Genomic DNA, 26,028 nt, shown 5'->3' on the forward strand with positions numbered 1-26,028 from the left:
CAAAGGACAGCTTTCAGGAATTGGTTTGTTCCTTCCACTGAGAATGAATTCAGGGTAGGTGGTACGTGCTTTTGCCCACTCAGCCATCTCTCTTTTTTTTGTCCTTATACTCTGCTTTTAAAAAAAAAATCATTTAGAGAGAAGAGGGCGGGGAGGACTTGAGAATTTCGTGTCCACCCCTCTTAAAACCATTACTGTCCCCTTCCACTCAGACTTCCTGCCAGACCCCCTGCCACTGCTACAGCTGATTTCTGCAGTCGCTCAGAGCCTCAGCCTCCTCTTTTTTGAGAGGCATAGCTACTATCTGTTCTCTCTACCTGTGAGGTTGCCGAGGAATGACAGGGTAACCACTGGAGTTAGCTTTAGCCAGAACTGCATATGGCTGTTGGGGAAAATGCCACACACACACACACACACACACACACACACACACACACACACACACACCTCTGGGGATGGCTAGGGTGGTAGGTTATGAGAGTGCAGGCCTGGCTTTCTCCATAGCTGAACCTACCTTGGCACCGTTTGCACATGCATTCTCAATGTCTAAGGCTTGAAAAATAAAGGCAGGGTAGAGTTCCAAGGGGCTGTTGAGGGGTGCTAGACTGTTAGCTAAGGATGTGTGTGTGTGTGTGTGTGTGTGTGTGTGTGTGTGTGCACGCCTGTGCCTGTGCCTGTGCCTATATCTGTGTGCTTCATCTACTCTGTAACTGTGAAGAGTTATTCAGAGGTAAATTGCATGCTGGTATTGACCACAGATACGATGAGTCACCTTGTGCCACACAAGATTTTTCTACGCGCTGACCATTTACACCAAATCCGGTAAATGCCCAAAGGCTTCAGGCCAGCCTCTTTACTGAGCAATGAGTTTGTTTGTGCAGTGTTTACAGTGACAAGTCCATAGACGAGAGTGCATGGCTTCTGCCTGTACAAGATCGGCCACTGCCTACATGCTGAAATGACCTCGAATGACCTTCTCAGAGGACTTCACCCACAGATGTCCGTGTGTTGGCTACGTACTCATGGGAAAGTTATTAGTTCAACCTTATCTGGTCCTCAGCGGTTAGGACCAGCCATGTTCCAGAGACCTGCTGGAGATCATTGCTGTTTAACTTTTCACAGCCTCCGTTAAGAGGAAAATAAAGAGAATTTCCTGAAGGGCATATAGCTATGTTTCCCTTTGGACACTCTAAATCTCTCTGTGGGCTACCCACACCATCCCTAAGTGAGTCACATGGGGGCAGAACAGCACTGCTTTCTCTGATCAGGTGATAGATCTGCCTACAGTAAAAGATATCACACGAGACTGGCCTATGCAGCCTGCTACTGTGTTTACTATAAACTCATGTGACACAGTGTCCCCTCCAAAGGGCCAGGAGACGGTGTCTTCCTGGTCATGGTTTTAAGGATAGTTTTGAGAACTCACAGAGATCCACCTGCCTCTGCCTCCTAAGTGCTGGGATTAAAGTTATGCACCACCCTGCCTGGCTAACCAGTCTATTTTTACGTCAAGGAAGCTACACATGTTCTAACTGGTCTTTTGAGGGAGAGAAAAACCACTGAGTTGGGTTGGTAGGGCACTAAGAAAAGTCTAGGAGGACTTAAGGAAGAGGAAAGAATTTGATCAAATATATTATATAAAAACATTTAAAAATAATAATTAAAGGAAAGAATTTGAGCTGGGTGTGGTGGCATGCACCTTTATCCCAGCACTCAGGAGGCAGAGGCAGGTAGATCTCTGTGAGTTCAAGGCCAGCCTGGTCTACAAAGTGAGTCCAAAACATCCAAGGCTACCCAGAGAAACCCCATCTTGAAAAAACCAAAACCAAAGCCCAAAAAAGAAAAAAGAAAAAAGAAAAAAAAAAAAAAAGAAAGAAAGAAAAAGAAAAAGAAAAAAAGAAAAAGAGGCAAAGCAAAGCAATCTGGCATAATGTGACCAAACTTACCATTCCCACTATATACGACTATATCCTTTTTTTCTTTTGGTTTTAGATAGGGTCTTACTACATAGCCTTGGCTGGCCTTGAATTTGCTATGTAGATCAGGCTGGCCTCAAACTCATAGAGATCTGCTTGCTTCTCCCTCCTGAGTGCTGAGATTGAAGGAAGGATTATGCCATCACACCTAGTCATCTCCCCTCTTAAACTGTGAGCCAAAATAAATACTTCTTCTGTCTCAAAACAGAGAGAGAGAGAGAAAGAGAGAGAGAGAGAGAGAGAGAGAGAGAGAGAGAGAGAGAGAGAGAGAGACAGGCAGACAGACAGAGGAAAAGGAAGGAGAGGAGGAGTGACTCTTATTCCTGGTTGTATCCCTATCTTGTCTGTCTTTGCCTCTTCATCACTTTGCTTAATTTTGATTTATTTTGTTTTTCTGGTTGTATAAAGTTTTAAGCCACTTTAACCTCCTTTGAAACAAACTGAAATATAATGGTGTAGAAAAATGAGGTGCACAGTGCAGGGATGCTAGTGAGGGTTAGACACAACACATGGATTCCCCAGAATTCTGATCTGCCCTTTCTTGTTAATACCTCAGTAAATGGTTGTTAAAACCAGAGAAAATAACACACACACACACACACACACACACACACACACACACACACACACACACACACAAATTCAGAAACTGGAGTCCTGAGAGAACATATTCTGAAAGCCACTGTCAGCCTGTCAGCTGTACAGCCTCCTCTGGAAGGCGTCTTGGAGCACATTAATACTTCCTGTCACGTACCTGGTGACATTTCACTGCTACTCAGAAGCCCAACCCTGAGAACCACCTACCGTGCTTGTGAATGAAAGCCAGTCCTTGCAGTATCTGATACATTATGTTCCTTATAGCAGACTCTGGAAACAATTTATTTCTGTATGGACCAGAAGAAAACAAAGTTAAAAACTTGGGTTTCTGTGTTAAAGGGAATCTCCTGTGTTTGTGTTATTCTGATTATGTAGTATGAAATTAAGAAAAATTTACCAGATTCTTTGATAATAAATACCAGAGAAAAATAATCACTTGTGGAAATAAGTAATAAACACCATGTATATTCAGTGCTATTACAAAGAAAAGAGTAAACTTTTTATAATAACAATAAATGAGAAGCCTTAACACTGTATCTAAAATAAGCCAAGCAGGGTGGCCATATCTGTAATCTCAGGGCTCAGCAGGCTCACGTAGAGCAGTGGTTCTCAGCCTTCCTAAGCTACAACCCTTTAATACAGTTCCTCACGCTGTGGTGACCCTCAACCACAAAACTATCTCATGGCTTCTTCATAACTGAAATGTTTGCTGTTATAAGTAATAATGTAAATATCTGACGTGCAGGATATTAAATGTGACCCCGTGAAAGGGGTCATGACCCACAGGTTGAGAACAACTGATGGAGAAAGATCTTGAGTTTCAGGCTGTTCTCAACTATACAGCAAGTTTGGAGCCAGCCTGGGAACGTGACCTTAAAAAAAAAAAAAAAAAAAAAAAAGAGGAGGAGGAGGAGGAGGGAAGAGGAAAGGAAGGGAGAGAGAGAGAGAGAGAGAGAGAGAGAGAGAGAGAGAGAGAGAGAGAGAGAGAGAAACAAAACAGACAAGCTGCCTCTTGGGAGTCATCCTAGGGCTGCAGGCACAGGAATGCGGTTGGGCCCTTCATCTAGCTGGCAGATTTCAACATTAAAGTCAAGAGGCGCACCTGTTAAAGGGCTGCAGAAAGAACTAGAAAACGGAAACAAACAAAACAAAAGGCACATCTACTTTGCAATATTAACTCCTAAGAATGTTATGTCTTTCAGGCTGGAGAGATGGCTCGGAGGTTAAGAATACATTACCGCTCTCATAGAGTTCAGTCCCCAGACCCACGTTGGGGTGGCTCGCCGTAACTCCAGTGGTAGAGATTAGGGTGACAGCACCACTGCCCTTTGTGGGCACCCCACACACACACATACACTCCCTACGTGCAGAACTTAAAATAACAAAAATAAATCTCAAAGACACTTTGCTAAAAAATAAGGTCATAAGCAAACCATACCTTTCCTTAATGAGCTGGTAAAGGTTTTCCTTCATGTACTCAAAGATAAAATAGAGATGGTCGTTTTCCCTGATAACCTCTTTTAATTTTACTATGTTGGCGTGGTTGAGCTTCTTTAAAGACTGGAACATGGTGAGAAAGAAAACAAAGCAAAACAAAATTAGAAAACCCAATCTGTCTCAAATGGAAAGCAATCCTAAGCACACGCAAGAAAGGAATATCTAATCTCAGAGCTGAGGACATGCCATGAGTTACATTTTATTGGTAATTTAATCAACAGTATTTCTCTGAAATCAATGCAACTTTATCTAGAAAGATGACTTTGATCAAGTGATTACAAGGCAAGCATTTGGCCACCAGCTGGCATTCCTGGCTGCACCCTGAGCAAGAGGTCAGGACTATTTTTGTGGCAATAGACCCAGGCTGTTTTAGGTTCACTTCCACCAAACCATGGCATTCAGGTTGTGCAAGTGGCCAGAGTGGAGGCAATAAAGAAAGCCATGGTTTTAAATCTTCTCGCTGTGAAGAGTGGGGTCGGGCTAAGGCAGAGGTCGCCAGGCAGACGCGCTCAACAGGACCGAGGCTGACAGCCTGATTCTCCAGACTCGCATCAGATTTGTGTGCCTGAGACAAGATGCCCCTCCTTACAACATGAGTTCTAATTACCAGGGAGGAATGAAGACACGTTACTGGTGAAATACTGAGGGAAAGGTCCAAGCGCAACAAAGGCAAGAAAGTCAGGCAGTAACTGAGGAAGACGAACTTGGTTCAGAAGATACAGACACAGTTTTCTAAGTTCGCGTGGTGCCTTACATACATGACTTTCCACATGCACCATCTGCCAGTGGTGAGCTACTAGTGAGCAGCCATCGTATTCAAGTGCAGCATGCAGGGACACCCAATTATTGGGAGTCCTACCTGGATGATCAGAATTTGAACCTATCACCCCCCTCCCGCCCCCCATAAAGCAATGAGGTCAATAATGATAAACTGTAGAAACTTCTATATCTTTGGATTTCATTAAAAGGAACACTCTTTTTGCTGGGCAGTGGTGGCAATACCTACCTTTAAGTCTCAGTTTTTGGGAGGCAGAGGCAGGTGGATCTCTGAGTTTAAAGCTAGCCTGATCTACAGAGAGAGTTCCAGGACAGTCAAGGCTACTACACAAAGACACCTTGTCTCAAAAACCTAAAAACAAACAAACAAACAAACAAACAAAAAAACCCCAAACAACAACAACACCAACAAACACACAAAAAATAACATCCTTTAAAAAAAAAGAAAAACAGCCAGGCATGGTGGCGCACGCCTTTAATCCCAGCATTCAGGAGGCAGAGGCAGGCGGATCGCTGTGAGTTTGCGGCCAGCCTGATCTACAAAGCGAGTCCAGGACAGCCAGGGCTAACACAGAGAGACCCTGTCTCAAAATACATACATACATACATACATACATACATACATACATACATACATACACAAATAAGTAAAACAAAATGTATGCCGAAAGAAATGTTTAAGTGAATATCCAAAATCCAGAAGGACCCAGATGATCAGAGCGTGCAACAATGCAGCTTAGAACGCAGAGGTAACACAGCCAGTGGAGAAGGACCAAGTAAGACTTTTCTGGAACCTTCATCCCAAAGGACAAATTCTTGTCACGTCATTTTGCTGGCATGGATCCGCAGCTGTCTTGGCTAGAATCTTCTCAGATGACCTAGTCAGGTTGACTGTTTCTTTTGCTTTGGGTTGGATTCCTGCTTTGTCATAAGTAACAACACAGGCTGTTGTTCACTGGCAGCGCCTGACTGCAGCTATCTTTTCTGCCTGTTTGCTTAAAGCACGTGGTCTCAAGCATCCCTTGATGGGCAGCTTTACAGCTAATCCACTCAGAAACCAGGAAGTGGGTTTTAGAGCTTTCCTAGCCGTAACTGTATTAGGAGGGTGGGAGTTCAGCTCTGAGGCTGTGGTCTGTCCGAAGCATGAATTACAGGCCAGTGTCTACAAGTGGTTTGAAGTTTCTGTTTCAGTGAGGTTAGTGAACATGATAAATTTTGTGTCCGTTTAATATGCAAAGACTTAATTTTGCCCTGAGAACTTCACACTGTTCACTCTACCAAGATATATTTCTAGAAAGAAGCATCTTATGTGGTTATAGAAAAGATTCCAGAGGAATAGAGACAAACTATTTATCTAAGAGCAGATAGCTATCAGTAGCGCCTCACAATGAACCAACAGTTCCTGCAGGGATGGACTCCATGGATGAATCAACGGTATCAATTCTAACCCTCTCAGAGGCTGGTCAACACTATTAAAAATACAATGTTAACTGGGTGTGGTGGCACACACCTTTAAGCCCAGCACTCAGGAGGCAGAGGCACGTGGATCTCTGTGAGTTCAAGGGCAGCCTGGTCTACAAAAAGAGTTCCAGGACAGTCAGGGCTGTTACGCAAGCCTGTCTTGGGAAAACAAAGAAACAAACAAATAACTAACTACAATATACCATACCCTAAGGATAAACCTGGTGTCTGCTTCTCAGAGGCCAACAGCCTAACTGGGAGCATAAAATATGAATTTAAAATGCATGTAACTTGTTGGTGGCATGCCTTGCACACCTTTAATCATAGCCCTTGGTTGGCAGAGGCACGTGAATTTCTTTAAGACCGAGGCCAGTGTTACACAGCCAGACCCTGTCTCAAACCCAACCAATGTGGGTGGGGGTGGGGAACAAATGAAGAAAACATGTTAGAGGTTAAAGGTAGAGACAAGAAACATGTGATAGTCAATCCTCGCTGTCAACTTGACCGGACTGAGGATCACTTAGGAAACTCACCGCTGGGCAAGCCTCTCAGAGAGTTTCCAGAAAAGAAAGGCCCACCCTGAGTGTGGGCAGCACCAGGTTTAGGGTTCTGGATAGAATAAAAGGAGAAAGAAATGAAGCCAGACCTACTTCGGAGCTGAAGGATCAGGAGTTCAAGGCCAGCCCTGACTACATAGTGGATTTGAGGCCAACCTAATTACATGAGATTTTTGCATCAAAAAAGGGGCAGGAGGGGGGGGAGGGAAGGCAGGGGAAGCTTTTATTCTCTGAGCAAGAGGCTAACATACTACTAGAGTCATTGTGAAATATAGTCCACTCCTCACTCTTGGAGAGCCTATGAGTTAGGAGCAGATTTTACAGCTAAGTATTCAGAATCACTTTCATGGCAGAATACTACTCTTAATTTTTTTTTCACTTTATTTTATGTGTATGCGTGTTGGCCTGATTGTCCAGCACATGCTTGCAAGTGCCTGAGGAGGCCAGAAGAAGGTACTGGATACCCCAAAACTGGGTCCAGTAAAAGAGCAGCGTTCTTAACATCTGATCCGTCTCCAGCCCTGAACACACAGAACCTCAATTAAGCTTGTTATGGCCTCCCAGCAAATCAATGCCATTTTTCTCACTGGGAGACTTATAATAAAATTATTTCCAATTATTATTTTTATATTGCATAATTTCTTGAGACAGGGTCCCTTTATCTAATCCTGGCTGTCCTGGAATAAATATGTAGGCCAGGCTTTCCTCAAACTCATAGAGATCCACTTGCCTCTGCCTTCCAAGTACTGAGATTAAAAGTGTGCACCTCCATGCTTGGCTCTTGTTGCTGCTGCTGCTCCTCCTCTTCCTCTTCCTCCCCCCCCCCCTCTCTCTCTCTCTCTCACACACACACACACACACACACACAGAGTTTCACTATGTAGGCTTGGCTGGCCTACAGCTCAATAAATAGACAAGGTTAGCTTTGAACTCAGAGATCCACCTGTCTTAGCTTCCAAGTGCTGCTCCCCCACACCTGATAGAATATGTCACTCACTTTATATATACACACAAACAATATCTTCTGGCTCATGAAGTCTAAAGAGTTACCGCCCTTCAGGGACAAAACATGCAGGTCCCTGCTCTAGACGTGGAGCCCTATTCCATGGTTAAATGCTGACTTCATATCCTACTGGGCTTCTCAAACAGGGCAGAATGAGAGGATGAGCAGTGGACACACAGCACTCCAGTGCACAGGAAAAGAATTACATACAAAAGACCCAAGTGGTCAGTCTACCTAGGGAGACATAAGAGGATGACGGGAACAGGATGGAGAGAAGAGAAGGAGAAAGAAAAGGGAACAAAAGCAAAGGCAAGGGCCTAGGGGTGCAGCTCTGCTCTAGAGCACTGGCCAGCAGGCATGAGGCTCTGCTCTAGAGCACTGGCCAGCAGGCATGAGGCTCTGCTCTAGAGCACTGGCCAGCAGGCATGAGGCTCTGCTCTAGAGCACTGGCCAGCAGGCATGAGGCTCTGCTCTAGAGCACTGGCTAGCAGGCATGAGGCTCTGCTCTAGAGCACTGGCCAGCAGGCATGAGGCTCTGCTCTAGAGTACTGGCCAGCAGGCATGAGGCTCTGCTCTAGAGTACTGGCCAGCAGGCATGAGGCTCTGCTCTAGAGCACTGGCCAGCAGGCATGAGGCTCTGCTCTAGAGCACTGGCCAGCAGGCATGAGGCTCTGCTCTAGAGCACTGGCCAGCAGGCATGAGGCTCTGCTCTAGAGTACTGGCCAGCAGGCATGAGGCTCTGCTCTAGAGCACTGGCCAGCAGGCATGAGATCCTGGGTTTGTTCGCCAGTCCTGGAACAGGGAAAACCAAGTGCTTCTCTCTCTCTCTCTCTCAAAAAAAAAAAAAAAAAGATTTATTTATTATGTATAAATGTTGCATCTGCATGCACACCTGCACACCAGAAGAGGGCACCAAATCTCACTATAGATGGTTGTGAGTCACCATGTGGCTGCGGGAATTTAACTCAAGACCTCTGGAAGAGCAGCCAGCACTTTTAATCTCTGAGGCATCTTTCCAGCCCATACATGCTTCTTTTTACTGGGCATAGTAGAACCTGTCAAACACAGCACCTGAGAAGCTGCAAAGCTAAAGAGGATTTCTAGTTCAAGGCCAACCTGGGCTATATCGGCAGACCTTATCTGAAAAACCAAAAACCAACTAACCAACCAACCCAAACCAAACACCACCCCCCCACCTCCCCCACCCCGGCAAAAAAAAAAAAAAAAAAAAAAAAAAAAAAAAAAAAGAAAAGAAAAAAAGAAAAGAAAAAGGAAGAAAAAGAAAACAGGAAACAACAGTGAAGACATACTCCATGAAATCCTGTAAGGCTCTATATGGGTCAAAGAATCCCATCACATACAACAGAGTATAGTTATTAGCGCAAGAAACCGCAAGCAGTGCAGCCATGGTGCTTAGGAAAACCACACTACAGGTAGCCTTCCTTGGCATCTGTAATCAGCAATGACACCTCTGGATACAGTCTCCATCGAATCAATACTTACTGAAACATGCCGGTTGAAGAAATCTACTAATGACAAAAGCGTCTGGTAACAACATTCCTTAACATCATAACTCTTCCACTTCCAGATCCCAACTGTAAGATCCTCTGCTTTCCCAGCATGAGTGGAAACATCCGAATGGAATGCCTAGGCCTCGCCATCCATTCAGCTACTGTAATCAGCAAAGAGAATCATACCCTGATAGATTACTACATACCTTCACCTCTCGAAGGTTCATGCATTCTTCCCAGGAGTAAAACTTTCTTTTCATTCTGGAAGAGAAGAACAAGAAATGGCAAGCTTATTCCAAGTGATAGGCTGATTTCCTTTCCTTTCCTTTTCTTTTTTTTTTTTTTTTTAATATTTTAAGGATTTACTTATTTATTTTATGTATGAGTACTCTATCTGCATGTACACCTGCATGGCAGAAGAGGCATCAGATCCTAGTATAGGTGGTTGTGAGCCACCACGTGGTTGCTGGGAACTGAACTCAGGCCTTCAGGAAGAGCAGACAGTGCTCTTAACCACTGAGCCATCTCTCCAGCCCTGAACATCTTTTTGTTTTGTTTTGGTTTTGCTTTTGTTTTTTTGAGACAGGGTTTCTCTGTGTAGCCCTGGCTGTCCTGGACCTCACTCTGTATGTAGACCGGGCTGGCCTCGAACTCAGAGATCACCCACCTCTGCCTCCTGAGTGCTAGGATTAAAGGTGTGCGCCACCATAGCCTGGCTTGAACATCATTTCTTAAAACTGTTTTTATTCAGCATCGGAGAGATGGCTGAGTACTGCATGTTTTTGTAGAGAACCCTCATTTAGTCCCAGCACCCACTTTAAGCAGCTCAAGTTGCCTGCAACTCCAGCTCCAGGGAACCCAATGTCCTTTCTTGGTCCTTATTTTATGGCCTGGCAAGTCTAAGTCACTAAGCTTCCCAGCGTCAGTGGGAACCTGGTGTGCTGCTTGGTTCTGTCAACCTGACGCAGATCTAGACGTATCTTGGAAGGAAGAGAAAAAGCTCCCACAGACTGGCTGCAGCAAAGTCTGTGGGCCACTGTCCAGATTAGTGACTGAGGCTAGTGGGCCCAGCTCACTGTAGGCAGTGCCACCCCTGAGCCGCTGGTCCTGGACTGTATAAAAAAGTATCTGAGCTAGCAAGCCATAAGGAGCAAGCCAGTAAGCAGCACTCCTCTACGGCCTCTGCTTCAGTGATGGAGTGTGACCTGAGGGTTGTAAGAAAAAACAGATGCTTTCCTCACTCAGTTGCATTTGGTCATGGTGATTACCACAGCAACAGAAATCCTGAACAGGCCGCCTCCTCTAGTGCGAAGAGCCAGGACTGCTATCTGGCCCTACTGCTAACGAACTACCTTGGGCTGAAGGAAACTCCTTCAGGTATATTCTATCTAGGCCAGTGCTGCCAATAGAACTTTTGCTGTTGTTGGAAATCTTTGGTGATGTACGGTGGCCACAGACATGGTGCCATAGGATGAGGTAGGCAGCACTAGTTAGACTCAGGGGATTAGAAAAAGGAAAAGGAAGGGAGATGATAAAGGTGGGAGGGACATATGTTGGGAAGGCTCCTGGGAGAGTTGGGGGTGGATCTGACCTATATACATTGTACATATGTGTGACATTTTCAAAGAATTGATTAAAAAATATTTTTAAAGAAATATGTGGCACCAGGCATGGTGGTGCACGCCTGTAATCTCAGCACTTGGGGAGGTGGAGGCAGGTGGATCTCTGAGTTTGAGGCCAGCCTGGGCTACAGAGTGAGTCCAGGACAGCCAACAGAGAAACCTTGTCTCAACAAACAAACAAACAATAACAAAATGTCTAGTACGTAACAGGAACTGGGCTTTAATTTAAATGCAGATGCCAGATATGGTATCTCACTGCTTGTGGTAGTTGAAGGAGAGATCAAGGCCCAGTGGTCTAGGGCTTTGGAATACTTGGTGCCAAGTAGGTGGCCGGTTAGGAAGGCTTAGGAAGTGTGGCCCTGTGAAGTAGTCTCTGGGGGTAGGCTTTGAGGTTTCACAAGTCTCGCCCCATCTGGAGTGAGAGCACTCTGTTTTCTGTTTGTGGCTCCAGACATAGGCTCAGCTGCCGGTCTGCTCCTCTGCGGCCTGCTACCTCAGCCCCACCTCCGTGGAAGTGAAGAATTGGTCCAGTGTAGGTAGGCACCTGTGGTAGGGCCTATCACGAGAAGATCTGTATAGAAAGGTATTGGAGGGGGCTGGAGAGATGGCTCAGAGGTTAAGAGCACTGTTTGTTCTTCCTAAAGGTCCTGAGTTCAATTCCCAGCAACCACATGGTGGCTCACAACCATCTATAACGAGATCTAGTGTCCTCTTCTGGCATGAGGGCAGAATATTGTATAAATAACAAATCTTTTAAAAAAAAAAAGGCACTGGATAAGTTCTAGACACCGAAAGGCGAGAGACTGCAACAACGAGGCAAGAAGGCCGTGATAAGAGATAAAGCTGGAGAAACAAGCCGAAGGTGCAGCAACTTGTAGGTCTTGGAATTGATGCTTGTTGCTAAGAGGATGACACTGAAAGAGAGCTATGTCACACTGTACTCGCTCAAGCTCGTGTGCAGGAAGGTCATTTAGAAGGTGATTTCAGGAAGCGAGGGCAAAGAGCAGCGAAACCAGGGGAAAGGGGAAAGGTCTAATAAAAGATATGTGCCTGAGCTGATACGAGGACCAGACACTGGGTCTCAGCTCTGCTGTGGGCACTGAAGTCAGATAGGACAAGGGGCTTGTCAGTTAGGGCTTCTCTTGTTGTGAAAACACACGCACGCACGCACGCACGCACGCACGCACGCACGCACGCGCACGCGCACACACACACCATAGCCAAAAGCAAGTTGAGGAGGAAGAGGTTCATTTGATTTGTTTCCACATCCATAGTCACTCACTGAAAGAAGTCAGGACAGGAACTCAAACAGGGCGGGAACCTAGAGACAGGAGCTGATGCAGAGGCCATGGAGGGGTGCTGCTTACTGGATTGCTCCTCATGGCTTGCTCAGCCTGCTTTCTTATAGAACCCTACCTCATCAGAAGTCAGATGGTTTCTTTGTAACTTTAGAACCATCACCTTTGCTCTTCTTTGTGCCTTCCCATCCACTGCCCTAATTTAGACAGGGAACGGATGGGACAGAGTTGAACCATCTTGACAGGCAGAACGTGAGTTAGCAAGAGTGAAGTAAAACTCACTTTTTGATGGCAATCAGTTCTCCAGACTCGATGCTTCTTCCCAGCAGGACAGAGCCGTAGGTCCCATCCCCAAGCTGCTTGATCACTGTGTATCTATTCATGGTGCGCCTGCTCGGTTGGGACACTCATCTCAGGGCCGAGGCGGCTCAGTCCTGCAGCCGGAGCAGGCCTCCCCAGACTGTAACCAGATTTTTCGATGGCAGCACCAGCACAAGGTATTCAATAGCCTGTGGTTATCCCCCAAATACATATTTTCAAAGATCAGTCTTCTGTCTGTGGAAAAGCATTGGAAGATTAGGACAAACGCTCATGAACATTTCGAATTTGTGCGTTTTTGTAGTCTGAAACAATGGCCACTGACATGTAACCACTAGACTGCCATTTATTTATTCATTCCAATAAAGTTTTATTGGAACAAAGCATATTTACATCTGCTGATTATCTCGACCCACAATAGCAGAACTGAGTATTTCTGACACTGTATGGCCCCGAGTGTTTACGCTCTGGAGTCACAGAATACGCTGTCAACTCCTGGCCTACATATTCGCTTTCTAATACAAATAAGTGTCTTTATAAAGCTAGAGGCTGCGTGCTTGGAAAGCGATGAAATGAATTAGCTCCAATTCAGTGCTTCTCACATAAAACTGTATCACTACGGTGCTTAGCTAAGAGCACACACACTAATAAGTATGTTCTCTGCACATCAGCTACAACCAGCAATGTAAACACACAAAAGCCAGAGGAAGCCAATATCACACTGCAGAAAGAAAATTGACATGAGCCTCATGAACTGTTTGTAGCACAGCATCAACAGCTCTATTTTTCTTTTAGAAGATCAGAAGCTAAACAAAGAACAAATCATTCAAGGCCTATATATAGGATATGTAGCAACTTCAGTAATACCTAGTGTTGTAGGGCTTTAAAAAAATAGTGCCATTGATTTTTTTTTTAAATTTATATAATTGAGGGTCATCCAATCTGCCTATAATAAAGACACTTTGTAACCCAGGTGACTATGATGTTCTCAGGCAAACAGTCATAACATAAATGCTTAATAAAGCAATTAAGACATACTAAGGCTGCCAAACTAGTAATCTGAAGATTCAAATGGTAGAAAATGACTAAAGGATGTGACTTTCTGCATAGGACTCCTGACTATGAAGCTTCTCCTCAAAGAATTCCAATCAATAAGTGGAGAATGAAAAAGGGAAAGAAGAAATGTACTATTAGGTCAGTATCACAGTAAGACTCACTGATACATGAAAAAAGTAATGGGTGGCTGAAACAGGATATTCGTATAGTCCCAAAATATATTGGTTAACTTGTAGGGAAGAAAAGCTATACAGTAAGAAATCCAGAAAACAAACAAACAACCTCTGCAAACCAAACCAAAGCCCAAATGCCTCCTTAGCTGCGAATACTGGTGTACTTCACAGTGAGACCAGGTGGATCTCTAAGTTGGAGGGCAGCCTGGTGTACACATGGAGTTCTAGGCCATCCTGGGATACACAATGAGAGCCTGTCTTAAAACAAGACAAAAATCCCCAAATATCCTTGTGCAGTTGGAAAGTTCAACATTCTCACAAGATGCAACCTCTATACTCTAGATGCACTGCGATGAGAAAGGCACACCACCACCAGTGTGCCTCAAAGTGCAGAGCTGCCCACAGTGAGCCTCGTCACAAGAAACAGCACACAGACCCCAACCGAGGCATTCAGTATATCCTAGGAACCGGTACTGCTCAAAAGTGTCAGGGGCGTGAAAGCCAAGAGCAGACAGAGACACTGTCAGGTTGGTGGCGACTAAGGAGCTAAGGATTCAGCCTGGATCCAAGCCGGGACCCACAGAGAAGGACGGCGGCGCAGTTCCAGTCCAGTTCAGTAACGCTGTTCTCAGGTCCTGACCACGGCTCTATGGTTACCTGGGATGGAGCTGCCAGGTGCAGTTTCTAGTCCTTGACTATTACTTGTAAATTTCAGGTGTCTAAGAAAATCTCCAAAGTAAGAAACAACAGTAAAAAAACAGACCTAGACTATGTTCTTGTAAAAGTTGTGCTTGACTTCAGATCCTTCCCTACTGAAAGATGGTGTTGGGGTCAACCTCAGCCCACTCGCGCTCGGCTCATTCCTCCACCCCCCCAACCCCTGTCAACCTCAGCCCACTCTCGCACTCAGCCCATTCCCCCCCTGCCCCCCCCCCCATTAACCTCAGCCCAGTCACGCTCAGCTCATTCCCCCCCGAGGGGCATTTTGTTTCTTCTTGCCCCTCAGCATCACATTTTCTACAGCTTCTTTGTGCTCTTCTTCACAGTGATGTATTCCATTGCTGATGGATAAATATTCATAAAGCACATAAATATTAATAAAAATTTGTAAATACAGGCCCTTCTTTCAAAGGGTTCAGCCACAGTAAAGCATGAGGGTGGTGGCATTTCCAGCGGGCACAGGGTGCTTGGCAGGAATAAGGAGCAGGGTTATTTGGCTTCCAGCTGGGTCAACTCCAATTGGGCTCAGGAGGCAATACGAAGTTTTCAAAGAAACCGAGTCATGAAGTAATGCTAGGTGTGCTGCATGGCAAAAAAGAATGCTCGCCACATGGAGCGGCATTGAAAGCATTCGGGTCTAAATCTGGGACTGAGGAGGGAAAATGGGCAACCTAAAAACATAATTGCAGAGTTTTGTTCTGGAGGACCTCGTGTGTGTGTGTGTGTGTGTGTGTGTGTGTGTGTGTGTGTGGTGTGTGCATGCGGGCATAGGTGCCTGTGCATGCACACATGAAGACCAGCGGTCGGCTTTGGCTTTATCACTCTCTTCCGCATTTCTTTGAGACAGTGCTTGGAGCTCAGACTGGCTGAACACTGAGCCTCCAGGATCCCTTTCTCTCTGCGCCTCTGCCTTCCCTAGCCCTGGGATGGCAGCTGTACATCCAGGCTATCTATATGGGTGCTAGGATTCAAACTCAAGTCTTCAGGCTTGCAAGCAAAACCTTTGCTGCTCTGAGCTGTGTCTCCTCAGCTGCCAGATCCCATGTTCCTAAGTATAGGCTCTAACTGGATTTTTCTCCTGAAAAAGAAGAAAATGCTATATAAAAAACATATATATATATGTACACACATATGATAAATATATATACATATATACATATTTATGTATATATACATATATATGCATATATATGATAAATGGAAGTAAATTCAATAAATATTATATCTTAAATTTACTGAAGTTGATGCCTATGCTGTAGTTCATTAATAGTACCTGTGTTATTTATTGTTGGAAAATACATAAATGATTTTGTACACAATACACAATGATGATGTGATAACAGCTGCATATGGGGTTATGTTCTGATAAAGCCACTGTATGTTGAAAATACTGTGAGCTGAAAATGCATTTGCTATTTCTAACCTACCAAATGCCATCCGTCACTTAGCACTGCCCACCTTGCCCATGCTCAAAATGCAGCTGGGCTACTTTGTCAAGTCTGAAATATCTTCTACACATACAGGTGAGCACTTTTTGTGGCCATGATGGGATATAAACACAAAGCACAATATAATTTCAGCAACACCCCCTGTAGAGATCAGCTGTTCACTTCCTGTTGGAGTGGTGGACGAGGGCTGTGGCTTGCTGTCACTACTCAGCATCGAGAGAGCATGGTACCACTTAACGCAAGGCTGGGAGCAGATCAAAACTGAGAATTCAAAGTACACATCCTTTCGAATGCATATCACTTCGGGCAGCATCCTAAAGCCGGAACAGTGTAACCATCAGTATTCTGTGTGTGAGCATGCGTGTGTGCAGGTCTGGGGCAAACAGGACACAATGTTAATAGAGACAGTCAGGGTGAGGGGCACGACACACTTTGACCTGTGTCCCCCATTCCTAAGTAGAAGTTCTAACTCCCAAGGTGACTGTATTTGGAAACTAAACCTCGAAAGAGGTGACAGTTAAAATTGAGATCCTAGGGGTGGAGTCCTGATGTGACAGGGTTAGTGTCCCGTACTCCTTTGCCCCACCCCTGACACATGAGGGCTACCTGCAACAACCTACAGATGAGGAAGAGGGACCTCACCTGCTGAAATCCAGATCCATTAGAACCTTAGGCTTCTTAATCCCCAGAGCTGTTAGAAAGAAGCGGCCATTGCTGAAGGCAACTAAGCATCCACAGCTCGCTGGGATAGTCTGAGCAAGTGGAGAGGCCAGGCTCAGAAGCTTCCGAGCACTGCTCCTGCAGCCTCTGGAAATCTGACATGACTACAGTTTGAACATTTAAAGGCTTCTCCTGAAAATAGTAGGTAGGGGGGAGGATCTTTTAAAAAGGCACATAGGTCACAGTGAACAGTTTCCCTTCATTTCTTTTAAGTGCACTTATACATGCAGACTTGCTTGATGTGAACTCCCTCGCTCAACAGGGCTCTTCCATGTATGACCAGCGTGTCGTGGACCACTTACATCAAGGACTGCTTCAACCTGCCATATGGAGCATCTGCCCAAGAAACCGCCACCGTGCTGCATCCGAGCCCTCCTTCAGCACACTCACCCTCATCGATTTTGTAGTGTGTGTCCTTCCTATGACATCCATTCTTCTGTTATGTATTAAGAATCCCAAGCCACGCTACCTGCCATCTCCCAGAAACCAACCAACCAGCCCACCAAACAAACAAGAAACAAGCTGGGCATGGTGACGCACGCCTTTAATCCCAGCACTCGGGAGGCAGAGGCAGGCGGATCGCTGTGAGTTCGAGGCCAGCCTGGTCTACAAAGTGAGTCCAGGACACAGCCAAGGCTAACACACAGAGACCCTGTCTCGAAAAACCAAAAAAAAAAAAAAAAAAAAAAAGACCCATTAAAAACAAACAAACAAACAAACAAAACTAAAACCAGGGGTCTGCTATGACCAGGCTGCATTTTTTCCCCTAGTTCATTACATATTTTTCTTCCTGTCTAACCAGCCTTGCATGTTGCTATTTAAGCCAATCGCTACATGTTTAGTGCTTGGAAGAAACCATGTCACGAATGTGAGTATGCACGTGAAGTTAATATCAAGTGTGGTTCGGCTTTCTGCGGCCTCAGAGGACCCATTTTCCATTCCTTAATTATCTCTGGCACTCACCTCTGAATCCTCTCACGCTCTTCCACCTCCGTGATGAATTGTGTTGACTAAAGCTTAATAATGGTTATATTACAGTGGTGTGTGGGTGCACTGTTTGCCTTTTTGCAGTGGCCTTATACTAGCAATTATTAACAAAAGCCTTTGCTTTACAGCTAATGCACCACTATATTTCCTTCTCCACTTAAATTGGATAATTGTAACAATGTTTTCCTGGATTATTAAGAAAACTACTTATGAATGAAGTACTTTACTGAAATTAAGATACACTGAATCATTCAACACACAATTACCCTAACAATTCTTCCTTGTTACAATTTGTCATTATTATCAAAAAACAAAATCAATTATTTTGGCAAGATCTGACTGTCACTTTGTCCTGGTAGCAGCTTTGTATGCTATTGTGTCAAGTAATTACACAATGATTGTGTGACAGACTGGACTGCTGCTTCTCCATGCGCGGATATCCAATAGACCATATGCAATTCTAGCCAAATTTTGCTGAGAAGCTAAACATTACACAAGATTTTGGGTTTACATTACATGTAAGGAAAGTATTTTCACTTGAAATAATCCACAGTTGAAACATATAAGGAAAATGTAGCAAGTGCTAGGAAAGCCTAGTAGAGGCAACAGCCATCTCTTGGGATGTGAGAAGAGAAAGGACCAGCTTCAGAGATGGGGCAGCACTAGGATACTGAAGGATAAACAAGACTATATTACACAGAAAAGGGGAGAAAGGAACTACATGTAGATACACACACACACACACACACACACACACACACACACACACACACACACAAGCTCGGCAGGAATAATGGATGTGCTTAGAAGGAAAAGAGAGTCTGGGATCAGTTCCTGCCGGCTGAACTTCAGACTTACCTGGAGAACCTTTATCACCCCGATACACGCCCACTCCTAAGAGGCAGGCTGAGTGGGAAAGCTCATTTCGAAAGCTCTTTAGGGAGCGCAAGGGAGCATGGAAGGCAAGGGCAGTGGAGAGAAACAGCACCTCAGAGTGCGGCCCATTTGTATATCATATAGGCGTTTTAGTCTTTACCCTGCGGAGGGAAACCTCTAGAGTCCTGCAGAGGAACAGAAGAGGAAGGGCCCCCTGGAGACTGAATAGTTGTTAGAGCAGAAAAAGCAAAGGCGGAGAAACTAGTAGGGGCCACTGCCACGGTTGAGTGACATATGACGGAGGCCTAAACAAAGGCAGTTGACCTGGCGTGATCAGAAACAGGAGTAGACAGAGTTTGGGATGTGGAATATGTGATTATGTTATTTGGACAATGGAAAGAGATGTCTTTACAAGTCTACTGTCTGGGGTGATGAATCTGAACTCTACAGAACACCTCTCACCTAACGTGAAGCTCAGGGTTACAACTGTGCCTACCTGCACAAGGCCTGGGATTGATCCTTATAGAACTGCAAACAAATAAACAAAATTAACAATCTAACAAACCACCAGACAGCCTAACTAACTAACTAACTAACTAACTAACTAACTAACTAACTAACAAAACCCAGCGAAAGCACCTCTAAAACAAAATAACCATTGAACATGCTCACTAGGCAATTGCAAATAGCTCTACAAGTCCCACTTTCCTCAAGACAGTACTTTAGTGGAGCCTTATTTAGAAATGTAACCCTCAGACCGAGTGGACAAACTTTGAGATGTCGTGGCAGCGCATTCACATAAGACACAGTGGGAATGGTGTCCACTGGACTGTGCAACATGGCAATGCTGGATTCAACCCAAGCTGAGCGCTGTTCCCTTCTAGATGCCAGACTTTGAAGAGACACAGTAAGGAACACAGTGAGGGCCCTCAATGAGAGCACAGAATGCTGCAGGCAGAGGAGGCTGGGGAGCCCTAAGATTTCCTCAAGTGTGCAAAGCAGCATTAGAGAAAAGATTAGTTGCATTACGTATGGACCCTGAGAACAGAACTGCTCACCGCAGGTAGCTGTTCCCTTCTCCGCACTTAATTACTTTCTACACTGAAAAAAATAAAATAAAATAAAGTGGTGTTAGTCAAATTAGCACCAGGCAGGAAGTCAACCAAAAACCAATTCTAAGCACATTCAAGCAAGAAGAGGTTAAATATGTCTGTAATGTCCATATGATGGACTCTTCTCCTAAGCTAAAAGCAGAGAATGGATGCTCAGTTGAGTGGTGGACGATGCAAAGGAAAAGAAAGGTCACTTTGGAAGATGCCATCACCAGCCCACAGCACAATTACTCGTCTTCCTTATCTTGTAGGACCCTTGATTTTATTCCACATTAGCAAATTCAGGCCTAGAAGCCACCTGCACTAGTCCTGGGCATAAATTCAAGCCCAGCAAAGAGAAAGAGTGCTTTCTGCCAAAAACCGTTTATAGGCTGGGTGGTGGTGGCGCATGCTTTTAATCCCAGCACTCGGGAGGCAGAGGGCAGACGGATTGCTATGCATTTGAGGCCAGCCTGGTCTACAAAGTGAGTTCAGGACAGCCAAGGCTACACAGAGAAACCCTGTCTCAGAAAAAAACAAAAACAAAACCCAAACCCAAACCAAACCAACAAAACAACTGTTTACAGCCCCCAGCATACGGTATCAAGAGGGACGTGAGTGGGTGAGTGCAGAGGGCTGAAGGGAGAGTAAGACAGGTGGCAGAGAAGCAGCCTGAGTTTCTGCCTTGAGCATGTTTTTTTAAGCTGTACCACTCAGCACATGGAGACATCAATTGCAAAGACAAAAACCTCATCTCTTAAGGACGAGCTGACAGACAGAGCTTCAGTCCTGTTTACCATTAGCAGGGCTGCTGTACACCCCCTGGGTATATCTGCCTTTGACTTCTTGCTGGATGACCTAATTAAATGTCCTTGCTACTGGACTCACTATTCTATCAAGAACAGCTAAAGGCACTCCAGACATAACAGGTGAAGGCTACGCTGACAGGAAGGTGATAAACAGACTTTCATTATCAGCATCATTATTGGGTCAGTTTTTCATCGCCGTGAAAAAAAAAAAAACTTGGCACAAACAACTTAAAAGGAGAAATGATATATTTCAGTTCATAGTTTCAGACATGTCAACCCATAGCTGGCTAGCTTTGTTGGTTTTGGACTGTGGAAAAGCAGAGCATGAGACAAAAGGATATGCTATCAGGCATGCCTAGTCTTTAACACTGTGAAACAATGTCGTCTCCAAAACTCACACTCAAGAAACACAAAACCAAGTTACAATCAAAACAAAAAGAAAACCTCAATGTTTTAAGTTTATGATTCATGTTGGGATTATATTCAGAGCTATCCTCGGCCATGTATCCTTTGAACCAGATGGTGAACATGACTGTTACAGCAAAGCTCCTGAACTCATGGCTGGGAAAAGGTAGAAAGAGACACAATGAGGCCGGGGACAAAATCCGGTCCTAGAGGACATGTCCTCAGTGATCCACTTCCTCCAACTAGGACTGACCTCCTGACCCGCGAAGGTTTCCATCACCATCCAATGCTGCTGTCAAATCAGAATCCGCTGGTTAGGTGAGCCCCCTCAGGATCTAAGGAGCTCTCGATGACTGTACCCACGAGCTGGGAACCCAGCCATCAGCACACAAGCGGGTCACAGCCACGTAGAAGAGGTCATTGTCTACTTTGTGTTTGCTTCCACCATGTGCTTCCATTTTGAAAGTACACATGATATAAACACAACATAAAGAAATACCCAGAATTTACTCTGGTATCACTCAGATGCCCGGAGAACTAGCTGGCCAAAACAGAGGTTTTTCTCTCTTCACCACAGAGTAATTTTATGTGCAGTTTCCTTGGACCTTGGACCTGTCTGCAGCTCCACTGGTGGAGAGCTTTCCAAGCGTCAACTTGGCTCAACCCCCCAGGACTGCATAAGCTGAGCAAGACAGTGTGTGCCTGTAGCCTTGACACGCCCACGGGGGTGGCAGCAGGATCTGAGAATCTGACTTTCAAGGTCATCCTTGGCCACATGACTTTGAAACTAGCCTGAAATACATGAGTCCCCGTTTCAAAACAACCAAAGTAACCATAAAACCCACTTAGTTTCTTTAACTGTACGGAACTCACGTTTCAATTCAAGCTTTCCTGCTCCTCCCCATCACATTTACCCATGATTCACTAGGACCACTGGTCTAATAGCAGAGGGAAGCTTCAAACTGTTAAATTCCTACGATTTGTCGAAAGGGCCAACTATTATCTTTTTTTTTTTTTTTTTTATAGTTGTGAGATTATCCACGTTAGTGTGTCCACATTTGGGTTGCACGATACAGATGTGTAGTGTGTTAATTACATCTGCATCTGTTACAAGGTATCTGACAAGCTAAGAACTGCCTCCTCTTTCCTAGGTCAGCTCACACATCCATTTTAGAGTGCCTGACCTGTCGCAAGGACAGACACAATTAAGGATCCTTGATAACATTGTGCTCACCTGTGTCCTCACCTGGGCCACCCCTGCCCTGTGGTGAGTGGCTCAGTGGACAGTGGACAGGTAGGGCCGCAGCCCACACCTCTCTGTTCTTTGTGGCTCCACAGGGCACAGTCCCTTTTTGCACACAGCAGGTTCTCGAAGGCTGGCCCAAATTTGAAGTTTAGACCTCACTATTTATTTCCTGTACTTCCTTGGGTACAGAAAGTTCTCGGTGCGTCTCTTTCTTCATGGACTAAACAAAGATCAAGGGGAACATTTGAGCTCTCCGGAGGCAGTTTGGAGTTTTGAAGTAGAAGAACGCACACCACAGCACGGAGCCACAGGAGCTGCATGCCTCTTAGGCCTCCAGTCACAGGGAGGCCCCTCCATGCTGTTCCAGGAGCCTTTTGTGCTTGGGCACTGCCCTATCTAAACAGAAAAAAAAAAAAAGGCTTTCTTTCAAAGAGTTCTGACAAATGTTTGAAATGAATGTTACCATTTTCCTAGCAAAGTGACACTGGTGAAAATCTTCCTGTGCACTGCCCCAGTTCCCTGCCCTCAGCTTCTCAGGACACCCGTTCATGCCCAGGCACTCCGTCAGGCACCTTGCTCATTCACAGTGTAGACGACAGGCTGGGGACAGAACAACTGTAGTCCATTCTTTAGACTGGTGAAGGAATCGATGTCACAATTATCTACAACTATAAACTTATGTGGAAACTGGGGGTTTCCAGCTGTGATCCAGCAAAGCCACTCAGATTTCCCAGACTCTCAGGAAGAGCTCCTGACCCTTGGCCTCAGTGGTTTTCTGCTGAGGTCCTGTTGTATTCATCTGCCATACAGTAGGTCTGCTTAGGCGCAAGCTCCTAATGACCCCTCTCACGGTACTACCTCAACAGGTTTCTAATTACTTTCTGTATCCTAGTTCAAGTGTTTAACAAGTTTATGAGAATAACTTAATACTGCAAATCTCTGTATAAGCCGCCTAAAAACAGAACACATCTTTTATATTTTATCTCTCCCCAGGACTTAATTCTTTCTCCCTGCACACACTTTAGCAAACAAATCTTAAAAGCATTTTGTCTTTTGGACAACTATGTTTTCCTGAGTTAGGAATAGCAGCTATGCGACCAAAGGAACCTTCTTTATGTAGAACTTGCTTTGTCTGTGCCTTGACAAAGGAGCCCATTAACTTCAGCCACTGCACTGACTTCATGAGAGAGGAGGAAATCAATTACCTTCGGGGCCTTCTACGACCAACCTTAACACTCATATTAGTAAAATTTTTCATCACTGAGACAATACCTCATAAAATCAACTTCATGAAGCAAAATTTCCTTTAGAGTCAGTTTTAAGGGGCAGCCATCATGGTAGGAAGTCATGGCGGAAGGCAGCCGCTGGTCACACTGCAACCCAGTGGGAAGCAGGGAGAGTTGAGTGCCAATGCTCAGCACTTTTTCTCTTTTCTTTTCTAACCCACCCTGGAACCCCAGCCTTGGCCCGGTACCATCCACATGCAGGGTGGGTCTTCCCTGCTAAGTTTTTCTGGAAACACATCCACAGACACATCTAGTGGTATGTTGCCATGGTGACTCTGAATCTTGCCAAATTACAACATGTTGAACTTAGGAGTGGTTATAACTCGCTTTACAATGCTTCACTAAAATGCATTAAGGATAAGATAGTGGCTTAATAGGAAAATAAAAATGGAGCAGGGATCAGTAAGCTTCTTCTTTGAAGGAACAGTGACTACTCGAGACTCCAAAGGTTACACATCTCCATAACAACTGCTCACCTCTGCCACTGTAGGAGGGAAGCAGTCACAGGCATCACATAAACAAAGGGCATGGCAACAGCCCATTACAGCTTTACTCACAAAAACAGGCAGAGGGCAGGACCTAGTCCCCCCCAGGTCACAGTTCCCTAACCCCAAGCAGGAATTTCCTATGTAAATGGAAACACTCTCTGTGTAAGTCATCTTTCAAGGCCACATTTACAATAGTAGAGTTGTCCCCAGTCTCCACTTCCAGGAGGGCAGAGGCTTTAACCTACCCACAGCTGCGTTCTTAGTAGAACCCAGCCAACAGTAGGGCACAGAATAGTCATCAAAAAAGTGCGATGATGACCACTTTATAGATCTGTCAAGTGTCATTCTGACTGTACGTGACAGCTTCCTTTTTGGGGAAATTGGTCAATCATGGTAGAACTCAGGTGCAAAAATATGGGCCCTTCTAAAATGTTTGCAGTAATTTTGAAAAACACATTTATCTTGAAAGATCTTAATCTTCTTTTCCTTCAGTTTCATCTGAAATAGTTACTTTTAAAGAAAGGAAACGTAAGAGGACAAAGGAACTATCATTTTTTTGTGAACTACATCAAGTTTATGAAGCAGCATATATGATATTTGCATATACTTTAAACATAGACTGCCCCTCACAGGCCCAGTTAGAGGTGATTTTATAGACTATTTTTAAAAATTATGTCTGCACTTCAATCACAGTTTATTACAGAATCAGGTGTGAAAGTCATAAAAGTCCAATTGTTGGTGTCCACAATTCAAAGCACCCCAGTTTTGTTGTTTCAAAGCACCCCAGTTCTGTTGTTTGGGTTAGAGGTGATGCTGTCAAGTAAGTAAATATAACTCTTATCTTAGTTCTGGAAAATTACATTTTTATTATTTTAAGTTTTAGATTAATTTACTTTATTGTATAGCTACTGTTCTATATGCATATATGTGTGTGTACCATGTGTGTGACTGTGAAGGTCAGAGGAGAACATTAAATCCTCTAGAACTTTATTTACGGATAATCATGAACCACCACGTGGGTGCTGGGAATCGAACCTGGGTTCTCTGTAAGAGGCTGTTATGACCACCTGTTGATATGACCACCGTGTTATGCTCTATTTCTGTGACACCCACCTATTTGTCTGCCAAATCCCCCAATTTGAAAATCCCCCACCCCCGAGCTTTAAAAACTCTTAGTTTGTCCATGTCCAATGTTGACCTCTTGAACCCTGCCTCGGGGTAAGGCAACCCATGTATATGAATTAAAAGGCTTGCTTTAATTAATTTGGCCATGATGATTTGGGCCAGTGGTCTTTCTCTTTGCATCTCTGAGATTAATACAAGGAAACCAGAAATTCTTCTTTCTATATATAAGCTTGAAGATCATCCATCAGTATAGCGTGGCAGAGAGGTCAGAGACCCCACTAACAAGCATGGAATCCTTGCTGTCTTCAGAGCGGCACACTTTTTAGATGCGTGAGCGAACATAAGCAGCCTTTCGTTTACTGAAGGTGCTGCAAGCATACCCACAAACTTTGCTAAAAAGGCTTGTGAATATTTTCCTGATGTCACAGATAAACCCAGAACGTGGACTTGGCCTGCACAGAGTTACACTGCCCCTGAAGAGTTTACCACTCAAAGCATGAAGGACACGTGGGTAGCTTCAGGAAGAAATTAGGACTGTAACGGTTTGGCGTGGGCCGAATTTCCCTGAATAAGGCGAAGGTCCTCTCACTGGTCTGCAGCTCCGGCTGAGCAGAAAGAGTGCCACAACACTGAGGCAGTTTCCTGGCCTTCAAGTAAAGGCAGCTTGATTTTCTTCTTCCCACAATAGTTCCCCAGGATTTTTAATGCAATTTTCCCTAGAAATTATTTGCTTTGCCAAAGCTTTTTTGCAAAATAAGCCGTCAGGGGTTTTGTTAGAGACAGGGTCCTTACTCTACAGTCCAGGCTCTCAAATGATCTCGAGCACAACAACCTGCATGCCTCGGCTTCTTGAGCACGGATATGATAGGCGTGAGCCATTCCATCTGGCCAGGACATGTGTGTTTTGATAAGGAAGATAGAGCTGTAGTCCAAAGGTAAACAGTAACATAAGTCAGGGCGAGCTTACATTGTGACCGCAGA

At 44.7% G+C, this 26,028-nt stretch overlaps 1 protein-coding gene across 3 annotated transcripts in view; it reads right to left on the reverse strand.

The window, feature by feature from the left end:
• CILK1 (ciliogenesis associated kinase 1) overlaps positions 1 to 26,028 on the reverse strand; it is a 65,532-nt gene that overhangs the window by 30,071 nt on the left and 9,433 nt on the right. For all 3 annotated transcript variants that reach the window (XM_084754819.1, XM_084754817.1, XM_084754818.1), the window contains exons 2-5: positions 12,582 to 12,854; positions 9,586 to 9,640; positions 4,012 to 4,133; positions 2,781 to 2,860 (exon numbers count right to left, since the gene is read on the reverse strand). In XM_084754819.1, coding sequence (XP_084610945.1) covers positions 2,781 to 2,860; positions 4,012 to 4,133; positions 9,586 to 9,640; positions 12,582 to 12,682 — 358 coding nt within the window. In that variant the 5' untranslated portion in view covers positions 12,683 to 12,854. The remainder of the gene's footprint in view (positions 1 to 2,780; positions 2,861 to 4,011; positions 4,134 to 9,585; positions 9,641 to 12,581; positions 12,855 to 26,028) is intronic.

This window comes from Acomys minous, assembly GCF_964271855.1.
Source record: "Acomys minous genome assembly, chromosome: 13".
Classification (NCBI taxonomy): domain Eukaryota; kingdom Metazoa; phylum Chordata; class Mammalia; order Rodentia; family Muridae; genus Acomys; species Acomys minous.